Genomic DNA, 12472 nt, shown 5'->3' with positions numbered 1-12472 from the left:
CACATACTGATTATCTACAGACCCACAGGATCCCCATGCGATTGAGCTGGTCCCTGGATATGTTTTCCTGACATCTGTAATCTGGCTTTTTTTTTTTTTAAATCTAGTTTCTGATAATTAATCTACTGAAATTCTTACTTGCTATATTTGACTCCGGAGATAATGTCTGAAAATACCTTTTCATCTCTTATAAACTCCTCAGAAAATAACCACGCATCTTATTAACCAGGCTTTCTTAGTGCGTGTGCGGCTGCACCTGTGTGTGTACACACACGCGAAGTCGGAACAACCACTTCGGGGGTTGTTCCGCGAGCGATGGTCATCTTTTGTTTTTGAGAGGGAGTCTCTGGCTTGGGCGCTCCAGGTAGGCTAGCCTGGCTGGCCAGCAAGCCCCCAGGATGCACCTGTCTCTGCCTCCCTGTGCTGGGATTACAAGCGGATCAGATGCCTCGAGGCCCAGCTGTTTAAAGCCCGAGTTCTGGGGTTCAAACTCCAGTCCTCAGGCCGAAGAGCGAGTATTTCGCCTCCTGAGCCACGCCCGCCCTCTCACTGTGTTTCATCTGTCTGTCCTCTCAATTTTCAAACTACAAGTTAAACTCTCGGCTGTTGCCTTTCATTCACAAAGGCATGCTGGGCAGGGAGGAGCCCGGTCCAACTGAGAACTACCTGACCATTTTCAACTTAGCTGGCAGGGACAAGAAAGCTAGCTCACAGCAGCCTGAGCACAGGAAGCTCAGAACGCAGCCTCGTCACACGCAGCTGCTGCAAGACACGACGTACCAGGTGAAAAAATAGGAGCTGTAAAATGCGCAGGACAGGCAGAAGGAAGGGAAAGGGTCATCGCTGGAGGAGTGAGCGGAGGTCTGACTCACAGGAGGCTGGGCTCCCCAATTAAAAACTTTACATGCCACAAAATCACATCCCCAGTTATGTGTGCACGTGCGTGCGTGTGCGTGCGTGCATGTGCGTGTGTGTGCAGTTTCTGGAAACAAAGCCCCCAGACTGTTGAGTGCTGGAAACGACAGAAGCGAGACTAAATCATCTCTGCAATTACAATGTTAATAAGTGAAAAGAAAGATTTTTTTTTTGCTTTCCCCTGTGAGTTGGACTTATCTTACACTTTGAGGGGCCTCACAGTATGAGGGGCCAGTTAGCTGGGTAAAGGGAACATGAGGGGCAGTTTTGGGAGCTTGTGGGATGTTCTGACAAGAGGCACTGACAGTTTGCCTAGCTCAGCTCTCGGAGGACAGTTCACACCACTCTGTAACACATGGTGCTTCAGGTGAGCCTAACATCTCAGTCTTGGGCAACATGGACTAGTGAGGCAGCTTGCTATGGTGGCCACGGAGGCTGGTCTGCCTATTACTTAGTAGTTAGTGGGCTTCTACTGTAAAAGGAGGGTGATGGGAACAGTAGCTTCTTGGAGGGCTGAGAGCACGCAAATATCTAGTGTGAGAAAGTGTTATGGCAGTGGGAGCACTGGCTATGGTGGTGGAGCACTGCCTATGGCGATGGGAGCACTGGCTATGGTGGTGGAGCACTGGCTATGGCGGTGGGAGCACTGGCTATGGTGGTGGAGCACTGGCTATAGCGGTGGGAGTACTGGCTATGGTGGTGGGCATGATGAACTATCAGCTCTGGCCATTTCACTATTCCTCCTGCCCTGTGAGGATGTGCCAGCCTTAGGAAGTTTCACTACACTTTCTTCTTACTCCCCTTTCTGCTGACTGGAAAGCAGAGGCTGGCATTGGCTTTCCTTGTCCACTACACCTTGAGCTGAACAGTCCCCACTGGGCACAGCCAACACGGAAGGGAACACAGTACCTTCGCTCCTTCCTATCCTGGCCGCAGACCACGATCTCCTCACTATCTGCAGTTCCCTCTCAGACTCACCTTCTGGGTTCACACTCAATGTAATGAATAAAACCAACTTTCCAATGCAAAGGAAATTTACGGAATTTCCAACCATAAGAAAGATGGGGAAAGTGCATTACTGAGTGTGCAATATTCCCTGAGTGGTTGACATCTCAGACTTTCCTTAAGACAAATAATCTCTAGAACTTTTCATGAGATAAGCACACCCCATTCCTCATTTCCTACCACACCTTACGTAATGTCACTGTACATCTGAACCATGACAGTTTTCTTAATGTGCACACTATTATTCTTCAGGATCCTAAAATTAACCTTTCCAGGGCTAATGCATTTTGAACATCTTTATAGCTGAAAATATTATTAATTTGCAATGCCTCCACTTAGTTCCTGTTCATTGTTTCATTGACAAGATTTCTTATGGTGCCTAACTTTTGACCACAGAGATGTGTTATAAAATGTCAATGTGTAGATGATGTTTGGAAGGTCTGGGATGGGGAGTCCCCTTAAATGGAGATGTCAACTCCAGCCAATTTCAGAATGGCTCACCATTAAGATGGATGTCTCCAAAGCCCCGTGCCTCTGCTGGAAATTAGAGAAACCATGGAATAACTGATTATGATTAATTTTAAGTGCTTAGCCATGGGAGGCCAAATGAACGGCTCGAAAACAAAGCTATTGATCTGGCTTTGTTTGGAATTGAGAAGATAAAGGAATCAGATCCCGCAGGCCTTTCGCAATGATGAGGAATGAGACCCTCGTATTATTTTTATTACTGTTATTAGTATTTTGGTCATGGGTTTCTAGGTTTTAACTTAGCTACACCTGATATATCTGGGTATCACTTTTTCCCCTTAGTAAATATCTGAGCATAGAGGAGTTGTCGAAATATGCCCTGGGCAGGAGTTTGACCCAGAACAAGGCACAGTAGGGAGAGAGATGTGGGAAGCACAACATTTAGAGTCCCTCCTGTGTGGTCCCTTCTCAAAGGTGATAAAGACAAAGGTGAGAGGTCACAGAGCTTGACCCAAGTCTATGGCTTCCTAGTTCCCACCCATGGGAGTCTATCCTTAGTGCTCTTTTCCCCCCAAAGACTCCCTCAGACAACACTCATAGAGAACTAACCAAGGGGCTGGCAGGTCATCACAGCTGTTCGGGGGCAACTGTGACTTCCACTTCTTCATTTCTTCCAAAGAATTTTCTCATCTGTCTCATTCTCTCTCTCAAGGCGTAAAAAGGTGACAGGCTCCTACCAGACCTTCCTACAGGGGCTTTTTTGAAGGCAGGGAAAACCATGCCTCCCTTCTCAACTCCAGTTTCCCAGCAGGATAAGTCCTGGGTTGCTAAATTCGAGCTGGCACACTCTCCCACAGACATGCAATTGTTGCCGGTTCCGGGGTCAGAGTTTGGGTGAGGAGAGACCATCCATCTCAGGACTGACAATCTGACCCCTCCTGCCTGTGGGTCCCGTCTTTTCTATGCCAGGAATCCTCAGCTTGCAACCGATTTCAAGTGGCTTGCAGCATCAGCATCCCCTGTATTTCCCGTGATTCCTCCTAGAATCACCTTCCTCTCTAGCAAGGTGGAGGGGAATCTTTCTAACCCACTGCTGGTGTCTTCCAGGTGGAAAGGAAGAATGTGCACCTTCCTTTATGTACAAAGGGATGTTGTAATATGTTCACTTATCGACCATTCATTCTTCCACTGCAAACAGGCACAGGAAACCTTTAACTATGTGATTTTTCCCCCCAAGGATGCTCAACTCATCCTATTCTCTCATCACTCTGAAGCTAGCACTGCTCCAACGTAATAATTTTTGCAGATTTTGGAGAGGGCAAATAACTCTCGAGTTAGAGCAATCAACTCCTTTATTTTACAAAAGAGAAAACTGAGGCTCCGAGAGCCACAGAGACTTGGCCAAGGTCACCTGGCTGATTAGTGGCAGGGGAAGGACTGAACCGCACAGCCCCTGACCTAAGTTCTACTATGCTTTATTGCTTCCTCACCAGGCTTCCCCACATCAAGGGCAGCGAGCAGTGCACCTGCTGGGGAGAGCAATCAAACTGTTTTCTAACACAATCCAACTTTAGTCGAATGACCCCAACGTGACCCCTCAGTGACTTTTCTCCAGAAAGCGGGTTTCTTTAGTTAGAGCACGTGAAAAATCCAAGACATAGGAGGACAGTCTTGTGTGTGTGTGTTTCTATATAAGGTCCATACGTGGTGGGATTTCAAGGAGGGATCATTTCCCCTCAGCTTTTCGTCCCCACTACTTTAAGGTTACTGTTTAAAGTTTGAATTGAAGCCTGAGATAAGATCTCAGGAACAGTAGCAATAGCTAGACCTTACCAGTCTGTCTGTCATTTCCAGTCTGTCTGTCATTCCCCCTCGTCCTGTGCCAAGGTCCCTCCCTGCTTCTGGCTAATTCCAACTCACCTTCTGGTGATAACCCCTCTGTCACTGGCCACAGACCTGTAACCTGTCTCCCTGTACGCCCACACTCAGAGAGCCGCTCCCTGAATATACAGACAGATGCTGGGGGGCTATTCTGGCCATCTGCTCCAACAAATACAGCGGGAGCATGGGAGAAACGGCTTGACTGAGGAACCCCAGTTTGTGGGAGGTGAGAAATCACACTTTGCAGCCTGCAAACACTTTGGCCAAGGTAAGCCGGAGGGATCTCCCGGTGCCCGATTTTAATAGCATTGCAGCAGAAGACCCAGAAAAGCACCCCCGAGGACCCCCCTGCCCACATGCTCCCCCTTTCCTCTCTGCACAACGTACACACACTCTCTCTCGCACACACAAGGCAGTAATCGCAAAATCAACTCACAGGATCTCCAAATCGCGCAGCGCTCGGAAGGCTCCATCTTCAATGCAGCTGATGTGGTTATTGTCCAGTTGCCTGTGGGAAAGCAAGGGAGAGCATGAAGGCTGAGCAGGGGCAGCGGCGAGGGGCTGGGCGGCTAGTCGGCATCCCTGGCCGCCAAGCGCCTGTCCCTCCACCCATTGCAGGCTCTGCTTGTCCCTGCCAGGAGCTCCTGCAGAGCCAGCCTGTCTGCCACGCTGCTGCTGCTCCTCCGTCTCTTCTCTGACTGTCTGAGGGAACTACACAGGCGAGCGCACCAAAGGCTGTCAGGTCTCAGTAAATATTAATTGCGCATTTTTTTTTTTTAGGCAGAAGGGAGTAATTTCATTACATTAGGGCATCCAATCCATTACGAGCTCTTACCGTCATGTCACTGAAACAATTTCATTAAGCTAAAGGCCTGTAAATCATTGGAGGTCACTGCTCTGCCCTCCGCGACCTCCCAGAATGCTTTTTTCCCCCCTCTCCCTCGTCTCCCTTTTACTGGAAGTTACAGTCTTTGCTTTGACACAGCGCTAAATCTCAAGGCTTTATCTGCCCAAGAGCGGTGAGGGTGCGTGGGGAATATACCGATTCCAAATTAGACTCAACTAATCTAATTTTATAGTCTTTTTATTATTCTAAGCACCAAATGTCTGTGGTGGTTTGTTGTCTCCGTGCATTGTTATGGGGCCCATCTGGTAGGTCATTCTATGGGAACATTTTGTGAATAAATACAGATTCCCTTAAACTGCACTAACCATCATCAACATTAAAGAAATTCATTGATGGAAGTGTCTGTGATAGAAGAGAAAAAGGAATGTCATTATTGCCTAAATGATGCACCACTTACATTTAAATTGGGAAGGATTAAATACACCTACTTTAGGATTCCTTTTTAATTTCCCTTTCCCATCCTAAATGCAGGAAAATAATGTATTTCTAAAAGATGCCTTGACTAATAGACATTCCAGTTGAGGACTAAGGGATTTTAGTCGAGAAGTAAGAACACAGACACCACTTTTTTTTTTCTGTGCCAAGAATGTATATTATTTGATAAGTAGTAAGTTAGGGTATTTATCACCATGACCACACCCAACTTATACTATATATAATACATCTAATTCCTAAAACGGCAATGCACAGAAAAGAATGTTGTACAGAAAATGACTATTAGCACCCAATAATTTACTGTCCTTTGCAGAGGACACCACTGTTGGAGCAAGCTGAAAGTGTGGCTGTACTTAAAACTTTTTCCGTGGACAGTCATATGAAATGAAAAAAAAAATGAGCCCTTTTAATGTGGGTCCTTTCCTATGGCTGGTGTTTTGAGTTGTAACTTCCAGTAATATACCCCAAATCAGCTCTCCACAAAACACAGTCAAAGTAACATTTGGTAACTCTCACAGAGGGCTTTATTTTATTTTTTTTACCAAAGGAAGTTAGAATTGAAACTAAAATATTATCATCATTGCAAAAGTATATGGATGTAGGTCTATTATAAGCATATGCAAGTTTTGGTGCTGTTTCAGGTCCTGCATGATATTATGAAACTGTATCGCCCAGATAGATGGTCATCACGGTGCAAGGTTTAAAATGAATAATGCCCAGAATTGAAAGTAACTAAAACATGGGTCTCAGAAAGCAGAAGCATCCTTGAGGTTGACCAGTTCTCCACCTAGTGTTTCAAGTCCTGGTTAGTGTTGGTGTACTAGGACTTAGAGGGTTCTTTAGTCCCCAATCTGTCTGGATTTTGTTTTCTGTTCTTTACACGATTTTGCTGATTTCTTTGGATCCATACTGGGGCACCCACATTCTGGGCAGTGGTTCTATTAGGGCAGTCTAGTCTTGCTGCCCAGCTTCCAGATTTATCATCAATTTAAAGGACAATGAATCAAGAACCTCTGCTCTACATCAAGGCCACCAAACCTTACCAAGCAGAAACTCGGCGGGGCTGGCTTTGGGCTCCAAGAAATTGTTCAACAAACATGCTGAATTCGGCAAAAAATGCACCATCCACCTAAGTAGAAAAGTACCTAAATCATCAGAGTGGAAAGTCTGGGGTGTGGGGAGATGGCAATTTGTGGTGAACCTGCTCGTGAGTGTGTGCATTCCAGAGAGCTCCCTGCAATTCCAGCACACTGCAAGCCGATGGATTTCCACTCCTTTTCTTTTTGAGGGTATCAGTAACCAAAGAGGAGATTCTAAACATACTGATTTTCCCCTCATGGGGAAAAAATGGAGTCTTCAGGAGAAAATAGCAAGTTATAGAAATAAGAATGGAGGAAATCCCATCATAGAACGGTGGAAAAAGGATTAGAGGTTGGGGTGGGGAAGGGAAGCTAAGACGACTTTAAAAAATCTGAACACAATGTTACACCAGACTCCTGAAGCCCAGGTCATGAGACGGCCTGGACAAGAGGATCGTGATCACTTAAGGCAAAATCAGAGAGGCCAAATACTTCATTAATTGTGCGATGTTTAAGTATTTTCAGTGGGAGTCACGAATTGACACCCATTTGTTTATTCATAGGAGGGAAAACTGAGACGTAATATAAGCATCTCTGTGGCTATATTTCATAGCTTACTTTAGCACATATGAAATCTATCAAAATTTAAAATATTTATGCTTATGTGTGCTTGCCCAGAGGACGTTTATTGTAATGGAAACGGCGTCCTTTCGTTCTAACCGTACATAAACTGAACAGGACCTGTATCCCAGGCTTGCTAGTCAAAGGGCCAGGCTCCAGACGCACTGTTATGAAGTCTACATGGGTGCCCTGCTGGGGCGGGGGGGGGCGGTTTGTCAGGCAAATGGAAACCACAGTACTGACTCTACCACTCTACATGTGCAGCTTTGTAGAGCGGAGCATCCCAGGATTCAAGAAAAGCCCAATTAACAGCTCACAGTCACTCCCTTTGTTTCATGTAAACACTGGGTCCCCAAACAAAATGAGCAGCCGCCTGGTTCAGACAGATGTCTTTTCTTTTACCCTTATTTATTTATTCAAGGGAGGGGGTGTGGAGGTCAGAGGACAACTTGAGGAACTTCGATCCCTCCTTCAACTATTGTGAGCTCCAGGGACTGAACTTTGGTCATCAGGCTTGGTGGCAAGTGCCTTTACCCAATGAACCATCTCACCATCCCTAGATTGCCTTTTCTTTCCAAAATAACGACTCAGAGACATCAAAGTCCTAAGGCACACAAGAGGGGGGGGCAAAAAAAAGCAAGTTCAGCTTTTTTTTTTTTTTTTTTTTTTTTTTTGTCAGCATTGGAACAGAGGACTAATAAACACACAGAGAACCTTCTGGTAGCTGAAGCCAAAGCATTTGATTTAGCAGTTTGCTTCTGAGAGTTCAGTATGCTGGAGGCTGCTGATGTGTATTCTAAGCACTTGGGTCAAAGGTCTGTATCACGTCTTTGAAAAAGATTCATTCAAAGATGCTCTTAAAAATGATGAGAAAAGCCCATAGCATACTCCATACCAAGCACACCATACTCAGGGGGCATGGGCAGAAAGGTCTTTGGAAATCTGGGCAGAAAAAGCCCAGCAACTGGGCATGCCTTGCTTTGCCCCTGTTCTTCCTGGATGGTGAGAATCATATTCTCATTGATGCTAAGTACTGTCTTCTGCTTAGCACAGGTCCATGGAAGAAAGTGCTAAGCCATGAGCCACATGGTCCCGGCTGCTGCCCTGTGCCCTTGTTATGACAAGAAGAATGACTAAGTATTATTTCCCTCCAAGCCTATACAGGGCTCAGCACCTCATGGCTCCCTGAGACACAGCCTCCCCCAGCAGGGATCCCCAGAAGGAGATAATACGAGATTTCCATGGTCTTCCCAGGAGTCTAGGAAGGCAGTGGATGGAAGAGCAGAAAGTCGATCTCTTTCTTTTTCTTTTTGAAGGTAACTCATCGTCCTCTACTTTATACAGAACACCTAACTTGATTTACACTCCTCGGTCTCTGAATAAGTTGAGAAGCCCCAAAACATTTCATGATATTAAATTAACCTCCCTAATTTCCCAGGGAAGCTTCAATTTCAGCAAACAATATGACTGCTAAAATGATCCCAGAGCCCATTTAGAAAGAAATCCTCAGACAAAAAACTAAGTGCAGACTCCCTGAGAGCAGTGTTCTGACTACTGCGCTCTCACAGTCTGTGAAAATAAACAAGTCAGAAAGGAAAGCCAGCGTGAGTGGGGACTTAAAGTAATCTGTTCGTGCAGCAGACTGGGCGATGGCACTACTGTGAGAATTCCTGATCCTGAGCAGAATATACTCCAAATTATCACAGTTTGTCTCTTTAGCTTTCACTTTCAATCTTCATAATTGGAGCAGGAGAGAAACATTTTTTGCAGTTCAAAAATTCTAACAAAGCACGTGTAAATCCTTAAAAGAGGTGGGAGTTAGAAAAAAGCTGGTCTACAACATTAACACCAATCCTCCCCACAACGATTACCACAAAAAGTAAGAAAAAAAAAGAGTAAGAAAATTCCAAGACTTCAATGATGCATATGAGTCCCCATGAGAAATACCTAGGAAACAGAAATCTCCAGAAACAGGCTTTGGCTATTTGAAATAAGAGTAGAATTTCCAACAGCATTTCTTATGCATACACAAGGTCTGCACACCCGGGCTCATCCCGCTGTTGTGGGGGTGATGAGCAGCATCTCGTCAAATGGTTGGTGAAACTCAGCCTGAAGGCATCGTCACTCAGGGCCCCCCCACAGCAGCAGCAGTAGCAGTGTCCTGCTTCGGAACTACAGTTAGTGTCACTGCGGTCTCCCTTGTGTGATGTGAGAGAAGTAGCCGAGGCTGAGCATCCTCTGGAATTACACCATTTGCCATTTTCTGAACAAAACTATCTTCACAAAATATCCAAAATCAGCAAAGGGCTTCTGTACAAAATTCGTAAGGGACGCCTTAGTGGAAAGCCAAACAAGCCTGTGACCACGGACTAGTGTAACCTAGAATAGTCATAGTGTGTTAACAGAAGTTCACACTGCATTAGGGACCCAGGACACAGAATGAAGTATAAGCTAGCCTTTGAAAATAGATGTTCACCTTATTTGTGGCTTTTGTATGATAACCATCTTTACTGTATAATTCTAAAAATCCAAACTAATTTGAATTTGTTTTTGTGTTTGTGTGTGTGTGTGTGTGTGTGTGTGTGTGTATGTATGTATGTATATGCATTAACTTCCAAGTGTACTTTTTCTAGACTGAAGAGAAAATATTATAACAAAAACTGTGGAGACCCTGCTTTCATAAGCCAGACTGGGGACCAGACAGGAAGAACCTTGACACATTGCTTGTCTTTTCAGTGTTACCTATTTGTTCGTTATGTAGAAAACAAAAAAAATATAGTAGCACTGCTTTTTAAAATGTCGTTTTAACAGAAAAATCATCATTGAAGAACAAGTCACAGAAACCTTTGTCTGCTGCTCTTTCAAAACATAAGAAAGCTCAAGGTTATTTTAAATGGCAAAAGGAAAAAAATACGTTCAAAAGAAATGCGTACACTTCATCTAATGGAGTACTGGTCACACTTGGTAGGCAAATCAGACACTTGATCTTAGGCACAATCTGTTAATGAATTGTCACTACTTCTCAACATTAAGGAGCTACAGTAATTCCACATTAAAATGACATCTCACATGAGCAAAAGGAGGTGAATCTATTATTCTGCACATTTAGTACACTTGTCCACCAGACCCAGGAATACATGCATATAGATATGTTTACCCATCCATGAATTATTTAAGTATCTGCAAAGATCCCTGTCTGTACAACTGACAACTCTATGCCTGTATCTCCTACATATGTACCTGCAGGTGTAAGATCTCACTCATGTAGATATGCAAATGAAAATGTACCTTACAAAATAGTCCAAGTGATAATGGACCTCGGACATTTAATGTGAATATACTTAACAAAATTATTTAGAAAATTTATTGCTATCATTCCCGTGACTTCAACCAACCAAACCTACTTTGTAAGGAAGAAACAGAGTCGGGTTAATTAAGCTTTCTGATCATGATAGTCTGCTTGGAACATAGTTAAAAACTGGACAGAAATCTATTTTAACAAGCACCGTTAGGCATACTTTGCCCCACAGCTTGCGGGGTACCTCTTGCTTAGTATATATCCTATTGCTGTTCAACATATGCAACTTCTCAGCAGGAGAATAACTGCAGCCACTTAGTTGATGCTTCTAGAAGCAAGCTCTGCAACAATGCAAACACTACTGATGGATGAGCAACGAAGAGGCACACCCGACCTTGGAGAACAGAGAGGGTCTCACACATCGCTGGGAGAACAGAGAGGGTCTCACAATTTGCCGGGAAATATCAATAACTCCAGTTCTGTGTTTGGAACCTTCCTGTATGGGGGTGTTTGACAAACAAATCTGCACTGAAAAATCCGAGTGGAGGATCCCTGCAAACCGATACAGCGTCAAGGGGAAGCTGGCGGAAGAGGCAGAACTCCTGTTTCAGTTGGGCACATAGCAGTTCTAGGTAAATAAAGAAACAACAATCAGGAAGTACATCTACATAAAACGGCCCACACTCACAATGAGAGAGCTTCATTTGGCTGTTTAGACCAAGGGACCAGAAAAGCTTGGTTACTGTTTACAAATGTCTTAAGGCTCACATTTCAAGTCAGTTACAGATCTTGTCCGTGGCCATCTTTGCATCAGGACCAAAACCTGACCAAGTCACTATGGCATCAAGGTTTGCCTGTGACTTTACCTGTCCCATTCTGGGAAAACTCATCAGCCCTAGGCAAACTGTGAGGACACTTTGTAGGCATCCGGGTGATGATTATCCATCCTGTTGGGTTCTGGGGTGGAGTTCATCAGAAAGGGATTCATTTTCAGAGCATCATTCTCTCACTTGGTCTCTAAAGCTTCAGATGTCTTTGGATTCACAAGCTTGCTTTTCTGGTTACGCTGGCCCTAACAGGCTCCTTGCTCCCTATTATGCAAAGTGAGCCTCTTTGTGCAGGTAAACCTGATAGGTGAGGCTGGTGGGCACCTGAAAGTATCTGAATTGCTCCACTGTGCACTCTCAACCTTATTGGGAATGCAAATTTCTTTGTAAGGCGTATTATCTGTGTTTTACCCACTGGCCTTGCTGATGTCACGGATACTCAGAGGCTGGACAAATAAATGGCTGTCTCCATAGCGATTGGGGCAGGTCTGTGGTTTCCCTAGTTACACTCCTGAGAGATAACCATCTGTGGTTCGTCCTCAGCAAAGGCGCCGGATGTAGGGAAGAGTGAGACATGGGAAGGTGAAATGCATTTTTTGTTAACAGGCACGAAGTTACACTTCTGTATACTGTTTTCACTCCTTCTAAAGCAACCATCACAAACTTTAGTGAGGCAGCCGGGCAGTTTTTGCACCCCACGGAGCGGGGGGTGTTTTAGAAAATTTCATTTTGGAGACCAATAAACAGATACAGTGTGACTATAGCCAACAAGCTTAAGTCAGAGTGGCAGTGTTTCTTTTTCCCTGGGTGCCAGGTGGGTGTCCACACAATAGTCTGGTTTCTCACTGTCAGGTTGGATCGTAGGCATCATAACTCAGGGATGAAGGCAGATGCCACCATGGCCTGAGGACCTCTCCCTGACAGTGCACTGAATTTGCAGAACATCCCGAGATCCATCCTTTCTAGATGGATAACTCATCTAGAAAATCTAATTGTGCATCTCTGGATTTATCCGCATTTTCCAACTCATTCTAAC

General features: G+C 44.8%; 1 protein-coding gene across 1 annotated transcript in view; it reads right to left on the bottom strand.

Annotated features, from left to right (window-relative positions):
* The window catches only part of LOC131916537 (slit homolog 3 protein-like), a 562664-nt gene that overhangs the window by 113624 nt on the left and 436568 nt on the right, over positions 1-12472 (bottom strand). The window contains exon 6 of the mRNA XM_059269895.1: positions 4706-4777. Within this exon, the coding sequence (XP_059125878.1) occupies positions 4706-4777 (72 nt within the window). The remainder of the gene's footprint in view (positions 1-4705; positions 4778-12472) is intronic.

Source organism: Peromyscus eremicus, chromosome 8a (genome assembly GCF_949786415.1).
Source record: "Peromyscus eremicus chromosome 8a, PerEre_H2_v1, whole genome shotgun sequence".
Taxonomy (NCBI): Eukaryota; Metazoa; Chordata; class Mammalia; order Rodentia; family Cricetidae; genus Peromyscus; species Peromyscus eremicus.
The sequence above is the reverse complement of the archived record's forward strand: the minus strand, read 5'-3'. Positions and strand labels throughout refer to the sequence as shown.